General features: G+C 38.4%; 1 protein-coding gene across 6 annotated transcripts in view; it reads right to left on the bottom strand.

Moving 5' to 3' along the window:
* hspa12a (heat shock protein 12A) overlaps nt 1–16,031 on the bottom strand; it is a 31,278-nt gene extending 15,247 nt beyond the window's left edge. The window contains exons 1-6 of one of the 6 annotated variants that reach the window (XM_079459317.1): nt 15,681–16,031; nt 4,485–4,561; nt 4,154–4,278; nt 2,164–2,350; nt 1,657–1,761; nt 1,358–1,474 (exon numbers count right to left, since the gene is read on the bottom strand). In XM_079459317.1, coding sequence (XP_079315443.1) covers nt 1,358–1,474; nt 1,657–1,761; nt 2,164–2,350; nt 4,154–4,278; nt 4,485–4,561; nt 15,681–15,726 — 657 coding nt within the window. In that variant the 5' untranslated portion in view covers nt 15,727–16,031. Of the gene's footprint in view, nt 1–1,357; nt 1,475–1,656; nt 1,762–2,163; nt 2,351–4,153; nt 4,279–4,484; nt 4,562–14,769; nt 14,873–14,930; nt 15,077–15,185; nt 15,549–15,680 lie in introns of those variants that run through there. The other 5 variants (XM_079459314.1, XM_079459315.1, XM_079459318.1 and 2 more) reach the window with 5 other exon arrangements.
* Nucleotides 16,032–16,581: the final 550 nt, after the last annotated feature.

Here is a 16,581-nt window from a genome sequence, read left to right as displayed (position 1 = left end):
GAGAAGTCAAGGACACGTCTTGCTTATCGTCTCTCTCTCTCTCTCTCTCTCTCTCTCTCTCTCTTCATTGTGAGACAGAGGTGTACAGTAAAATAAGTATTTATACTCTCAAGTACATTTTTAAATATATGTACTTTGTGAGAGTGATTTTACTTTGTATTATAGCATGCTTTATTCCCACTTAACTTTCATAAATAAATGTTGCTTTGTACCTCTTAATACTTAAGTATAATTACAAATCTAGTACTGAAGTAGCTTACTATTTACTTCTAAAAGTGTGGAAGTACTCGGTTTTATATTTATTTATACACTGTATTAAAGTCGAAAAAATGATACAAATGTATCTATGAAATGTAGTATATCCTTTATAATGTAGTGCAGTATTTTGTCAGAAGAAAAAACACTCTCATAAAAGAACATAAGTACATTTATACTTTTACATTTTTCATACATAAGTATTTTTCACCTCTTGTGAGAGTACTCATCCTCTTGGATTCTATACAGTGAGACTGATGTTATATTCATAAACAATGTCTAAACATTGAAACAAAATAGTTTCGATTCATTTTAACCTTTTCGTCATTCGAGTTGTCACATTAAAAAAAAATAAAAAAAAAATCAAACAGTACTTTCAGAGTTTTTCCCACAACAATACTATTTCATTTTAAAATATAAGAATCCATCATCCTGACATTTCTATATTTATTGTATGATTTATATAAAGTATATACATTTCATCTTTAATGTCGACCACAACCAAGGTGATGTTAAAAACCTGACTGAAGTGTGTGCGAAAAAGAAAAACAGAGATTGTCTCTAAAGGATGAGATCATTGTCTCCATCAGCACTGACTTTCCTTTAACCCCTCCAACTTTTCTTCTCTACCTCATTTCCCTTCTCTCTGATTTATCTTAAACTTCTAAATACCTCTTTATCACATCGACTCTCTCTCTTCGTCTCCATTTTAAATATTTAATGTTCATGTGCATGAACTGAATTTTGAGAATTTGAACACCAGCAAAACCTGTAGTCCTATAGTCGCTTTCTTGCGATAGCACTGACTGAACACCACGGAATCCTGATGGTAAAAGGCAGTTCTGCAGGACTTAATAACAACAATATTTAAATTATGCTTGTTGAAGTCGCCTTGTAATCTATGTTTGCGTGCAGCTTAAAAAGCCAATTTAAATCTGTCACCACTGCATGAGGTATGAATAGGAAAATTAATAGCAATGAAAAGGCACAGAAACAATTCTGCACACAGTGGAGAGAGATCATTTTGCAAAGTGAGACAGGATTGTGTTTATTTGTGAATGTGTGTGACAAAGAACAAATACAAAAGGTAGAAAAAAGAAACCTTATATGCGGCCTCTCTCATAAACTGCTTGGCCGGCATCTTCCAGATGGCCGGTACAGTGATGACCCATCTGACATCATCATTCTCAAAGTCCGCCCCTGCCTGGTCACTCAGCTCCTGTAACCAATCATAAATCAGCTTCAGAAGGAGGTGATTTACACGGCCCATTGCGTACATCAAGTTTTCAAGCACATGAATATCGAGTAGGTTACACTGTAGTTTATTGAAACAGGACACTCATTCTGATATTCAAAAAAAAACCTTGGCATAATACATGGGTAAATGTAATGGTGATATACCTTAAGAGCTTGCTCCTTGAAAAAAGCCAGAGCATAAGCAAATATATCCAGAGCTTTCACCTTTTTCCCATTGGCGGCATGCAAATCTGTGTCGATGGACAAATTCTGGAGGAGAAAATACAGATCTCAGAAACATGCTAGTACATCATAAAACACTGGAGCAGTCTTGTGACATCCGATTTAGTAAATTTGACCAGCAAGAGTCATTACCAGCATGAGTCATTTCAGTTTCTGAAAGCTTTGATTTATTAAACAGTACGTATACGGTGTCATGAGATTTATGGATGGCTTATATTTTAATATTTGACAGCGGCAGCCAGACAAAATGTCTAGTAAATACCTTCCAACAGTATCACACATGCATATTTTAGGAAGGAAAGGAAACAATGTCCCTCTATTTATGATCAGTAATTTCCGTAATGTTTATGTGTACTATTAAAAACCTGAGGCTCCTCAATGCACTCTTATATAAATCAATAAAAAGTATGTCAGTAAGAGTTTCCTTACAGCAGTGGTGTGTAGTTTCATTTTAAACTTTTCCAAGTAGAGCCATTGTTTAGATTCAGTGGGATCCAAGTCGTGGTAAAAATCTCGAGCTGCATAACCAAAGCTATGGAACTTCTTGTCTGGGGTCAGGAGAATGGTGGTGGGCGTCTTTTGATTCGACACACCTGGGTCTCCGCCCTCCCAACGCCTAGCAACAGAGGCAGATCAACCATTCACAAAAGAACCATACATCAGATCATTTGGTTTTCAAAAGGCAGATAAAAAGCACCGATACATTTCAAGAGGAAATATCTAAGGGATTTTGCCTTGTGACATTTTCCTAATGGCACATTACTCCACTAAATTCCTATTAGTGTAATGCAAAATAATTGATAACCGATCACCCAAATATAAAATAAGAAGGATATAAAAGCTACTCTGTGCCACATGATAAACGTCTATATACAGTATGTGTGTTTGCAGGACGGTGATAGTAAGATAAAGACACATAAGTGTAAGTGTGGTAGTCTTGGGGAACCAGATGGAAACTAAATTCTCCAACTGGGGAGATTTTGGAGCTACTCTACTTGTTATGTGAAAACTGACCTAGGACGACCCACATCACATTATCCTTAATATCCATAGAGACAGTCATAAAAAACCCACATAGGTATCTTAGAGAGACATAGAGGTTTAAAATATTCATGTGCTTTTACTTCCACGGTTCAAAGGAGCTGGCAGAGAAAATGCCACAGAATAAAAACACTTCATTATATTAATACAGCAGCCCAAAAAAGTATTTGCGTATCAGAGTAGCGTACATGTATTACTTAATGTAATGAATGTCACTGCATTAAAAAATAAAATATCCCATTTTATTTGAAAGAAAGCACAGTTCAACCCGAAACATTTTACATTAGTTTGTTTGGTTTGATTAATAAAACAACAGATATACAACTCATAATCAATACAAAATTATGAAAGACACTATATAACGGTCAAATGCAATGAAATGACCTTTTTTAAACCAGTGATCTGACCCACCGTGCAGGAGGTAATATCCCATAAGGTTTCGTCTTTTCAGTCTTAATAACGTGGGTCTTTATCAAACTAAAAAAAATGAATCAGGCATTCTGTTGAATCAGGACAGATTAGGGTCAATTTTTTGATCGCCAACTCAAAACAGCTGCCTCCCTGATTCTAAACAGATCAAGGAACAGATCCGTGTTTATGTAAAGATTTAGGGACTTTCAGGCCAAACCAAATACATGCCTCGGGCTATTTGTGTTGTGTGTTTACAATTAAAACACAAAAGAACCTGATTCATAATGTGTGCTAGGTCTTTTCAAAAGGGAGCAATTTTGTCAGATTTACTAATCCACATTTACTAACATTTAACACAATCGGCATCCTTTATAAACACTACAACTGAATGTCAAGAGTTCTTGTTCTTTAAATCGAAACATCTGCAGATGTGACTGCCTTTAATAAGAAACTAACAGCATTTTTAACTTTACATCCTGAAACATCATTGTGATTGTGAATATTTATTGCGAGGAGCTGTACTCGTATGTTTTACGAATAGAATCTTATTTCCATCCTTTCTAATTGATACTGTGACCTGAAAGACTTTCACATCCCAGTTTAAATTGGAAACGCGTGACTGACTCTGGATTAGGTTCAAAGATCACGTGACAAAAAAGGTCAGGTCAAGGTCACAGAGCAGTTGTGGGTTACCCTTCAAACACAAAGATGAAGTACAGTAACACACACGCACGCACGCACACACACACACACACACACGGATATTTAATATGATATGAGTTTTAATTGGGCGTCTACGAGTCCAGTGCCTCCGACTGAAACAGAGACCCTGCAAGCTATGCTAATGGACGGACAATTATATTAGTCTATCAAAAACATCTTCAGATTCGCTTCTGTATTTCATTTCTGTGCTTTTTTTCACGTGTACCCTCTCTCCCCCCTCAAGGTTTTGCCCGTTCTGTCTCACCTCATGGTATGAATGCACTCCGGTTCCTTATTGAAGGCATATGCGTAGCCACTGGAGGTAGTGCCAAAGTCGATGGCCACCACCACCACGGATTGATGTCTCGTAGGCTCATTGTCCTCAGAGTCCTTTTGCAGAAGAAAAAGAGCGACATAAACAAAGATATGGAGAAAAAGAGGAAGTCATGCTGTCAAGTATAGGTCAAGCATTGCATTTTCGTAGGTAATTGCAGCACACTGTAAATACGTATAAAATCCATTAAGGCCACATTTGCATACCAGACACTTCACGTAATGGGTTACATGGTGATGGCAATAAAAAAAATCATGCTCACCAGTACATGTGTGGGGGAGAGTGGCGTGATGCCTGGGTCGCCCATACTTTTGGCAGGAGATGGAGTGGCCATTGCATCTGCAAAGAGAGTGAAAGAGGGTTGTAAACGTAAGAGAAATGTAACCTTACATAGATGATGACACAAAATTGTATTGCAATGAAATTCTGTGCCAGAATCATGTTACACTAGATTGTCTTAAAAGGACAGTTCACCCAAAAATACAAATTCTTTGTTAACTTAGAGTGGATCCAAATCTGTATATAAGATGCAGAAATCTGTATGCAAGTTCTTTGTTCTGATGATATTTGGAAGAATTCTTGAAACCAAGCAGTTCTTGGCCGCCATTGACAAGCGTAGTAGAAACATTTCACAAAAGAAGATATTTTGAAATATGTAGGAAAGCAAACAGTTCTGGGGCACTTTTGACCACCATTGTCATTTTTCCAAATAGGTTTGTCAATGGTGGCCAAGAACTGTTTGGTAACAATCATTCTTCCAAATATCTTTCTCTGTGTTCATCAGAACAAAGACATTTACACAGGTTTGGAACAATTTGAGGGTGAGTAAATGAAGACAGAATTTTCATTTTTGGATGAACTGTTCATTTAAGAATGTTTCGTAGTTTTACGTTTGGGTATTTTGTAATACCTGTGTGAAAATGGTTCAACATGTGACAATTCTTGATGTCACCCATGGCACAATAACTTTTAAAAAGACAGACGACCAAAATAAAAACGCTAAAGCTATACTCTACAGTATTGTATTTTAGAAGAAACTGTAGCCTGCAATGATCAGGTTATCCATGCTAACTAAATCCATTTATACGGCACTAGGAACATAAGGATGCACTCTAAGGCTCAATTCCCTGGTCTCAGGTGGATACCTGGACAAAATGGCTCCATAGATGATGATTCTTCAGCGGGAACGATTTATAGCAGGAACTAGACTTAAAAGCCTCAATTAATGTTCAGCGAATTCGTCTGAAAGACCATTCATTTGGCCACACTTTTCATAACGTCGCTCACGTCTCGTATTTTACATGATTCGGTCATAAAATCATCAAATCCTTTAAGAGCTTTAGGCCACCACAGCAACAGCTGCTCCCCTCCACACTGACATTTGAATCGAATTAGAGGTTGTATTTGTCCACTCCCATCGTCCTCATTAGCCGGGCCTAATAGCTCTGCTAAAATACTCGGATTCCGAGCACCCTGAACACTAAACGAGCACCCGGGTTTGGCTCTCGGCGGGACGCCACGTTTTTCAGAGCGTTCATCCTCTTTCCCGCCTTTACCCCATACTGAGCGACAGAGTGAACAGAATGAGCGCGAAGCTCTCCGGCGAGTAATTACGGGTTGAGTGACTGGCTACCTGCGGCTCGCACTTCATTTCAACCACTCACCGATACACTCGCTTCCAGCCACCGAGATTGATTTTAAAATGGGACAAAGGAACATCACAATCAATACCGAAGGAGTAAAATGATTGTCCATAATGATAAACGCCTATAAGTGAAGTGTTATTCAAAGACACACACTTGACCGTCTTTTTATATTTTTCTGGGGGTTAAAGGAATTTAAGTTTGTTTACATGGCAACACGGCTCGCTGCGGAGAGAGACTTCATTATAACACATTAAAGTTGTGTGAGGGTTATTACTCGACATCAATGGCGACCGGCAGCTGATTGTGAGCCTCTTTATTAGCACCATTCATTGTTCTGTATATGTGCGTGTGCATTTTATGTCTTTTCAATGTCAACACAACCGAGAATCCGAATGTGTGAGAATCGAAAAGCAGAAAATAGCCACAAATGGTGGAAAATTACCCGCATTATAACCATAGTGTGAAACAGATTAATTCACAGATTAATTTGCTTTCCCTGCTATTTTAAAGACTGTACTTACATAGTGTGCGTGGCAAACAAATTCATCTGAAAACAGGTCTGACCCTGAATTCATGTTGCAATAATGATTGTCAACGACTAAGATCGATTCTTTTACTCAGGACTTATAATGGGTTGTTTTAACACAACACCCAAAAGGCAATATTTTTAAATTATAGTAAGTCTGAATCTAGAAGTTTTTGTCCAAAATGGGAGATAGGTCAAATAAATTACCTGAATTTACTTTCTGCATTGTTATTCTTCAGGAAATGTTTGAATGGTTTAGTCAGCAAGTTTTTACTTGGACTGTTTTAAGTTTACTCAAGCAAAATCAGAGAGAATATGTGAAAATGAGCTCAGCTCTCCTCTCGTCCATAACAGAAAGGGAGCGAATGAATGAGTGTTCAGGCTCTGGAATTCTATACAAAATTCTGGCAGGAAGCAGGTGTCAGAGGTCATACCTCCTCTGTGGAATTACAAATTCTCAGGAATTTCAAACAGCCAAACATACAGAAATAATAAAGCAGAGAGGCATGCATTGCACAGACAGAAGACTTCCAAGAAAAGTGCTCTCAGGACTGAAATCTGTTATCTATAAAATACGCAGAATTGAATAAAGTGTGAGCTAGTGAGTCAAAACCAGAGACGGGTTTATAAATGATAAATAAATATGAAAAAATAAAAAGGCCGTCTTAACAATCCACTCAAAATGTCAGTCATAAATGTCACATTCCTGTTTTCTTTTTTTATAATTAGATATCCATCAAGCACATTATGTGACAAAAAGTCTTTTTATTTGTCATTTTAAGTCTCCCTTCCTATCTTTTCCCTCGGTGGAACTTTTATTTCCTGTAATGTCACATACCTCATTTCTCCAAACAAAAGTGGAAAAAATTTGAAAATAACACATTTTAGTGCTAGAGTGATGTTTTTTATTAAATGTTTTTTTCAGTACCACAGTTTGAATATGAAGGGTGGTGAGAAAGCATGTTATAATTATTTGAGGAGGGGAGGGGTTACAGGTACTAGTTTTAAAATGACCACAGAAAAACACAATAAGACGTTTTCTCAAGAATCGGAAACTACGTCACCGCAGGGTAAAGCAACTTCCCCAACAGATTAAATCCCATTGTAATAGAATGCGCTTGTGTCATTCAAAGTGACTTTTTTGCTACTTTATTATGCATTATAAAATGGTCAGTTCTTGCCCTTGATTCTGATTGGCTGAACGGAGTTCTAAGCCGTTATAAAATACTCTGATATATAACAGCATTAAATAGCCTAAATATCCTTTTATTTTATTTATTTCATGGAACCTTGCCATGCATATGGAATATTCGTTTTATAAAAGCAATAAGCCCAGCGAAGCAGTGGGTTACAGTGCATTTGATAACAGCTAAGGGGGTTTACGGTACTCCGCTTTGTGTCATGCACAGTAACCCACTGCTTCTTGGGGCTTATTGATAAAGAACAAAAAAAAACATCATCACTGGATTGTTCAGTAGTTAAAATCAGCAAGTACCTGCCTATACGGAGTTTCACATTACATATTACAGTTTTGAGCCTTTATTTTTAGAATCTTTTTTTATTTACCTCAAAACATCTGAGATAAGCAAAATTGCTTATTTTATGTTTGGTTTGAAAGGACTCCAAAAGCAACAGCCGTATGCAGAGATACATGCAAGCAACACTTTTCAACAATTCTGAAAATAATTATTTATTTTCAAAGTCCAGTGTGTTTTTTGTTTTGGAGGATCTATTAACAGAAATGCAATATAATATACATATTTCTTCAGAGGTGTATAAAGAGCATACATAATGAAGTGTTATATTTTGAATACCTCAGAATGGGCTTTTTCTATCTACATACACTGTGGGCCCCCTTACATCAAATTCGCCATGTTGTTTCTATAGTAGCCCTAAACAGAAAACCTTCTCTACAGAGCGTTTTCCGTGAATATGTTATCTCCTCTGGCAAAGAACCGAAACGGGTCAACATGTTTAACCTGTGCCAGTTGCTGTAGTGCTTTGAAAGGGAGGGGTGGAGTGAGCCGTTGGTTGCAATCTTACCACTAGATGCCGCTAAAATCTACACATTGCTCCTTTAACATGAAAGGGCTTATCTTAAGCATTTAGAATCTGTAAAGATATGGCAAGTTTATTTTTATAAAAAGTATAAGCACACAAATCTGTCTGAAAAGCGCAGTGAGCCCAATTCAGCACATCTAAATGGAGCCCTTACAGGCCACTGAAAGAGTGAGACTGATCCAGTTCATGTGTATGTAAAGCACCATTCAAAGCTCCAGCACTATAAATGCCAAAAACCAAACATAGCCAGGACACCCTCTTGCTTAGATTCCCTGTGACCAGCTGGCCCTGTTCACTCACACACACACTCATACACAAGCACGCAAATAAACACTCACATTCATAGACAAACACACATGCCACACACACACAGAGGACAAAAGCAGCCACGGAACAGCTGTGAATGAAGCAATGCTCTACCGTTCCACCCTCGAAAGCATAATAATTGTTAGAGTTGTTTGTATATTGAAGCCGGGCTGTATTTGAAAGAATGTGTTTGCAAGAGTTTCTCTAGCCTTGAAAGTCTGGAAAAATTTGGGGTTTGAAAATTGCACTCCCAACAATGTTTCAACATCCATATCTAACTCCGTTACCCTGGCAAACAACAAGACATTAATCAAGAGTAACAGCACAAATCCTTTTTGTCATATAACATTTTGAGGGGCAAACATGACATCACAGGGTTGAACATGACATCACACTCCAGAGAGATGGAGCAGTCCCCTTTAAAAATCAATACCAGCCCAGCACTGCTTTAGAGAAACATAATACATTCTTACTGAGAAATACAATCGATTTTTGCAGCACTGAATAGAGATGTAACCAGCAGCCATCTACACATCACTGTAGTGTTCCCTGTAGTGTCAAAGATCGGAGCAACCTACTGTATGAACTCAGCAAGATCAAGCAACCGTGCCAATCCAAAGAAGATCTGCTGGATGACACTGCAAAACTGCCTTCAACTTTCATAGAACAAATTATCGGTTATAAATTATCATATAATCGGTTTTGGCCGTTTAAAAATAGCATATAATAAGGGCCGATACATCCTGTCCATCAAAAGAAGACAGCAAAAAGCAATGAATTTATGTACAGTATCTAGAAAAAAACATCACCAATTTGATGTTCAATATTAATAGTGATTATATGAATTAATAATGTTCAGAAAGTTATGAAATATCAAAGGGATTCAAATGATGACTTCATTTACTCACTCTGAGATTGTTCCAAACCTTATTAAAGGAAGATATTTGGGAGAATGTCAGAAACTAAACAGGTCTCATCCCCCATTGACTACAAAGTATTTATTTAACCTTCTATAGGTGGATGAGACCTGTTCGTTAACTGACTGTCTTTCAAAATAATTATCCCTTTTATTTAACCTTCAGAATCGGCATCAGCAGATATCACTCTGAATAATCGTCTTTCTGCAATGGTGGAGAAATGTAGTATTGGTGCATCTCTAATATGTATGTGTTGTTACGCGTCATCTAAGCTTCTGCGAAATTAAAGTGTATATTATGTAGTTATGCGTTACCCTGGTCAAGGTGAAAAATGAGTTAATGATGACGATCTAATGTTTGGTCATGAGAGATAACAATATAACAATATATACTTTAATACAGAAAAGGGATCAAAAGAACAATAAGGGCAGACTTTTGAAAGAAGGCAAGATCTCCAAAAGTTGCACATTTGTATTGTTTACGTCTCCTTAAGGAAATTCTAAAAACAGCTTCTTGGAGTAACAATAGTCTTCCTTCCTGAGTGTCTGGTTTTAGACCGTCTGATTACAGCTGGTACACAAAGCAGAAGGATAAACTCTCGCAAACATTCACAAATGACACAATCGACTGTAAATAATAACTCAGCAACTTTCATTAGCCCTCTAGGTTGCTTTCAGATTCAGAACAATCTTCAGATGGTTTTACAGTTAAACTCTATAATCTGTGACATGCTGTTGATTAAACTGGAAAAGTTACGTTTTCCTTAAGTTTAAGATTAAGTACAATTTGTACTATAATCCACGTGCAGTGGATGTTTATGTGGGATAAATGTTAAAATACATACTGTTTTGAAATATCAGCAAGTCTTTATCATTATAAGGACAAGACTACCCTGTGTTAGTCATGTCAACCTTTTGTCATTTCAAACCTGTATGCCTTTCTTTCTTCCGCAGAACACAAAAGAAGATATTTTGAAGAATGTTGTTAACTGGCCCCCATTCACTTGCATTGGTTTTGTGTCCATACAGTGAAAGTGAATGCGGGCCAGTGTCACTTTAAATCAGCAAACAATTCCATAATCCAAAATTATGTTTAGAAATAAAACAGAAGTTCACCTGCCTAGATCTGTAGTACTATTGAGAAAAGAATGATCTCAAAATATATTGTTTAAAATCCATAATCTTGATTCCAAAAGTCATGTTCTGAAGGTCAGACTAATCTCAGCATAGTACACTTGAGGAACATGCTATATAAGCTAGTGAGTATATATATATATATATATATATATATATATATATATATATATATATATAACCATGCAGGCCAGACACAGTTTGAGTGGATTATCTGCATTTCTCTGCTCGCTAGTGGAGTTTCCAGACATAGTGCAACCGAGTCCACAGGGAATACACTAGAATGAATCAAGACTTCCTGACAGCATGTGTATGCTTCTTTTTACGCCCATCTCTTTGAGAGAGCTACAAAAATCAGATCACGCTTTCACACATGAGGCGTCTGGAGCAACTCTAATAAATCCAATAACACTCGTGATGTACTAAAGTGCATCTTAAAGGGATAGTTCACACAAAAAAATTAATTCTTTCATCATTTACTTGCCCTCATGTCATTCCAAACCTGTATGATTTTCTTTCTTCTGCAGAACACAAATTAAGATATTTTGAAGAACGGTGTTAATCAAACAACATTAGCCCTCATTGACTTCCACTGTATGGACACAAAACCACTCCCAGTACTGCCAGTACAGAAAGGGACATATGAATTATTAAAGCCTAGTGAAATTATTCAAGAACTCTCCGTAGCAATGTGAATCCCACGGTACATGACAGACCTATAACACTGAGCAAGATTTGGGTCATATCCAAGTCAGGTGACTCAAACCACATTCGCTCAAACACATTCACATTACAATGCCTAAAATGCTGCAGACCACCCAAATCTATTCATAAAAATCCCTTCACGCTATACCGTTTAAAATACAACACTGATGGAAATATGAGGATACTTGTACATGTGTGTTGGGTGGAGTCTGCTTCGGCTGACTAGCTGTCAGACACATTGTTAAAAAAGTTTTGACCGTGTGCTCATAGAGAGTGCCAAGAAGTGATATTTTTTAGCTCTGGGGTTCAAGGTGGGTTTTTAATGTACCCACCATTATTACACAGATGGTCTTGACACTAAAGGAGCCCCCCTTCCCAAACCTTCTACAACTCTCTCTCTCTCTCCATTCCTTTGGGAACCGTGACAACCACAGCTAATACCTATAACATGATGTAATGTTAAATGGAATTTGGGGACTTTTATGTCTCTTAAAAATGAACGTCATTCATAGCAGGTTTTTCAACGAAATAGTTAAAAGAAAGCTTTCCATCTGCAAGCACTCCCGTCTCCAATTTAAACTTTATTTGTGAAAAGATTATCTTTCATTGTGTATGACTGAAGCTAAAATGTATTCAGAGATAATGAGTGGATCTGATAGCTTTGATTTCAACAAAAACAAGCATAAATCAAGTCTGACATTCAGGTTTGCATTCTAGGACTATGTTCAGAAGGAAATGCAAAAATCTTATTGAAAACAGCCATGTGGAACTGAATAAACTATGCAACAATAAAATGTACATTTCATTAAGGGTACAGTAAATACCTAATCACACCGGAATTCTTAGCTATATTGCAAGGAGTCAAATTTGTATGATGTAAATCAGACCAAAACATACGATTATTCGAAAAAACCAATACTGGAGCCCCTCCCCTAACCATCACCGGCACAAAAGCAAGTAGTAGTAGTAAAATGTACAAATTAATACGAATTAGCACTCTCATTAAATAGGTTATGAAGTTCCTGTGAGATGATATTGGGAAAATTGTGTCACGTGACCACATTATGTTGCGAGCTTAGTTCAGACAGTCATACAAGTTGTCATCACTAAACGCTGTGATATTATCTTTTTTTTTTACTGAAAAATATCCCAACTTGACCATCCAAAAAGTAGCAAGTTTCAAAAGATCTTACTTATCATTAATGTCACAAAATGGAATATCAAGTTGAGCACATAGCATTTTGAGAAACAGCATCCAGTGATTCACTGCATACTGCACATTTTGGCAAATAGCAGGTCATCCAGTATTGCGTGTGTACATGCTTTTTGTCAAAATTTTGCCCATTTTAAGAATAATAGGCTAGCATCATATTTCAAACACACTCTATATAGTTTAAATTCCAGTTACAAACTTTGGGGGTAGTCTCGACACGTCCTGAAGTGTTAAAAACAGTTGATTCCTTCTTCTATCTATTTCAAGGGAACTCAGAAAAGAAACAAAGCCCGACCTACACAGATGCTGACCACAGACAGCACTCGTCAAATTAAGTTGTCCTAAATGTGTGTGTGAAGCTAAAAATCTATGAGCTGACATCAAACAGAGACACTAATGGCTCAGCTTTAAATTACATTACCCTGTCACCCCACCTCTCCAAACACACACAGCCAGGGCCCAGACACCCCCTGCTAGTTTAGCCTCTCCTAGACTGCAAGGACAAGCTTTCTGTTTGCAAGCAGAATCACTTTTAATTTGCACAAAAATAAGAAAACATAGAATGCATGTCTTGTAATTTCAATAGCTTGCTGTGGATCAAGACAAACACATAAACCTACAAATCATTACTGTAAAAATTCCAAATTGTATTCCGGTGGATATCAGTGCTTTTGTGTGTTCAAATGATTTTATAAAAGTCTTACTATACTATATGTATTGCCACGTGCCACGCTCCTGTGCACTCACATCACGTCTCATAACCACACCCTGAGAGTGTGGCATTATCTATGCTCTCCTCCACACGTCACTGCTCATCAGTGTTATAGGTTGCTCTGTGCATGCATGATACATGATGTATATGTTGTCCAGATTTCTATTGCACACATGTGTGCATTGTTTTAGGGTGTACTGTGTGTATTCTATAACTGTGTTAAAATGCATGAATGCTGCAGACAGCCATGAATACCCACTATCCTCTCCATGCTGAGTAAGCAATCGTGCCTCACGTGCATGAGCCTGTTCATCTGCACCAGCCAGCCCAGCAACACCACTGCAACCATACGAATCACTGTTATCAGCCCCTCTGTGCTCCAGATGCAAGTCAATAGTCAAAATACTTCTGGGACTCAAGGCCACAAACCATGGGGGAACGCATTATAAATGCGAATACACCATTTCTATGAGTCAGAATGTTTCATGCTTTAAGCTTCAGTTATCGTCGGCAACGTTGGTTTATCATTGCAAAGCACTAAAAACATCAATTAGAATTCAACCGATAAAGTAAATGAGACAGAAAATACGATTTTAGGGAGATGTCTAATCTTAAATCAGAATAGCTCTCTTAAAACTGCATTCAATAGCTGTAACACATGTAAACATTCAGAGAATTTGAGCAAACAACAGCTCTCTGTTTGCCACAATAAAGACACAAGTTTCCAGATGAATGAAAATGCATGAAGTATCCAGGTCTGAATACAGAAAGTCGAAAGCCATATTTGTTTACATACGGTCTCCACATGCAATACGCGCAAACGCCCATCTAACATTTTTGGGTCTAGACGTCTCTTCTGCACCCGCCTCCGTGCTCTACCTACAGTTCGAGGCCTATCCCCCCCTTACTCAAACAATGACTTCTTTATACTAGAGGCCCGAAGTGCCACCGTGGGAATGCGCCGGGGGACTTCTTTTCATTCTGACCAGAGGTTGACAACGTAAAGATTGAAACGCAAAATCGAGCAAGTTGTTCATTTGTCTACGAAGACTACGACGTTATCACACATCGCGAGCGCCAAACGGACGGTACAAGAACGCGCTACAAGTTTGATGTCAGTATGCAAATTGTCGGCGCGCCCGCAATTAGCACGCAAGTGTCAGATCCGCAACATCGACACGCAACGTCCTGATCTTATTAACAAGTTCAGAGCAATACACCACCGTATCGTTCTGTCGTAAATGATGATGTAGGGGACACTGGGGAGACCGAAGGAAAATACGGCAATGTCGTAAAGACCGTTGCGCAGCTCATCTTCTTATTATCACCTTGATGGTGTCTACTGCACAAACAGGAAAGACATATTCACGATGAGTCCTGCTCTGTCATGCATGCGCCCCTCCTGACTCACATTACATCACATCAGCAGTCAAACAATTCAGCGTGCGTCCTTCCTAAAGGACGGGCAGCAGCGCGTGTGCTCGTTTACCTTCCAATGCGCAGAACTGTCGGAAACACGCAAGACCTTAAAACAAGCCTCGCATGTCGAAATGACCATTCCACGAACGACCGAAATGTGTTTGGATCCCTCCGCTGCGCTGGAAACAGTCGCATCGGGTTAGGGCATTCCTCTGCAGTGCGATCATTCCGTAACAAAACGAGCTAGTTGTTTTAATACGCGATACGAAAGTATATTTGAGGCGTGTGGCGTGTCTGGGTGGGTTGTCGAGCAGCCGTAACTTACCCCGTTCTTGCTTCACCTGGGATGATGATGATGGAGCGTGCAGACTTTTGCTGCATTGACTCAAAGCTCCCAGGAGCGCAACCACGTGACCCAACTCTGCACCGTTACTATCCCAGTCCACCCTGCGCTTTTAAAGTCTGGTGTCTTTGCTTGATTTCTTTATACGGAGCATTCATATATGGTATAGATAGGGATCAGATCCCTTAAGATGTGGGGCTGGGTTGCCTCCACTGCGGCACAGCTTGCAATACATTTGCTTTACGTGAATATGATACAAAAATATATATAATGCAGAATACGATTCAATTAAAAAAGAGCTTTGCGTGGATCTGTTTGTGAAATACAAGCAATTGCAATTACACTAATGATATCAGATGGGATCTGACTATGTGGGCGTTGCCAGCTTAATGCAGCGTAGAATAACGCGATCGCCCCCTGCTCAAACTGTTGATGTTAGCTACACAAACTTTTCTTTTTAAATATAATGTATCTTACCTGTGTCGATGTCGTCTATGGTCAGCTCATTCTCGGTCATCATCATATTCTTCAACTTTTCGTATTTCCACTCCCCTGGTTTCTAACTTTATGACTTGGCGCGGGGCATTAGGCTCTTTACAGAAAACGCGTAACTTCTGTCTTCAAGTGTGCGCCTCCACCGTCACTACACGCTTTATCCCCCCAGAATTGCAGCCAGCGTGTATCGCATTTAAAACGTTTGTTCGCGTTTGACCTGGGGTTTAGTTTTCTTCACACCGTCTAACATCCAGAGAAAGGAAGTGTACCGATCCAGACTTTCCGTCTGTTGGCTCGCCGTCCCGCCCCGCCCTTTAGTCCCACTCCATGTGCAAGACTGATGAAAACTGTAATGGAGTAAACACAGGCCAACTTCAGTGTGTGTATGTAGTTCATTATTCATTGGTGTTTTTAATGTATAACGCAACATTTCCGTGCTGCACTTAAATTTCTGTATCTATATAATAAGTCAAATATTTTATTAACTATATGCTTTAACGTTTAGAAACATTCCTAAAACCCAAAGTTGATCATTTGTTGGGTTGCCGGGTCCTCAAAATGTAGGCCTACTTTTGTTTTCAAGGCCTAAGCCTAGTGGCCAATGGAGATTAAACATGAGAACTGATGGCATGGCATCATGCAGAACGTGTCTATGTTTGTTGTAGACATACTGTTTTCCATAGGAAAATTGAGCGGGGTGAAATGTGGTACTTTTGACACTTACATCATGTTAATAGGCCGGAAAGTGTAATAAAGATATATGAAGAGTTTGGTTGCAAAATGAGATCATTTTCAGTTATCAGTTATCATGTTTTAATTGTGTTTTATTGTGTTGGTTAGCTGTATTTGTTTGAGTTATTATGGCTTAAATCAAAACCAACTG

The sequence above is a fragment of the Barbatula barbatula genome (assembly GCF_947034865.1).
Source record: "Barbatula barbatula genome assembly, chromosome: 6".
NCBI lineage: Eukaryota > Metazoa > Chordata > Actinopteri > Cypriniformes > Nemacheilidae > Barbatula > Barbatula barbatula.
This window is presented reverse-complemented; position numbering and strand designations above follow the sequence as displayed.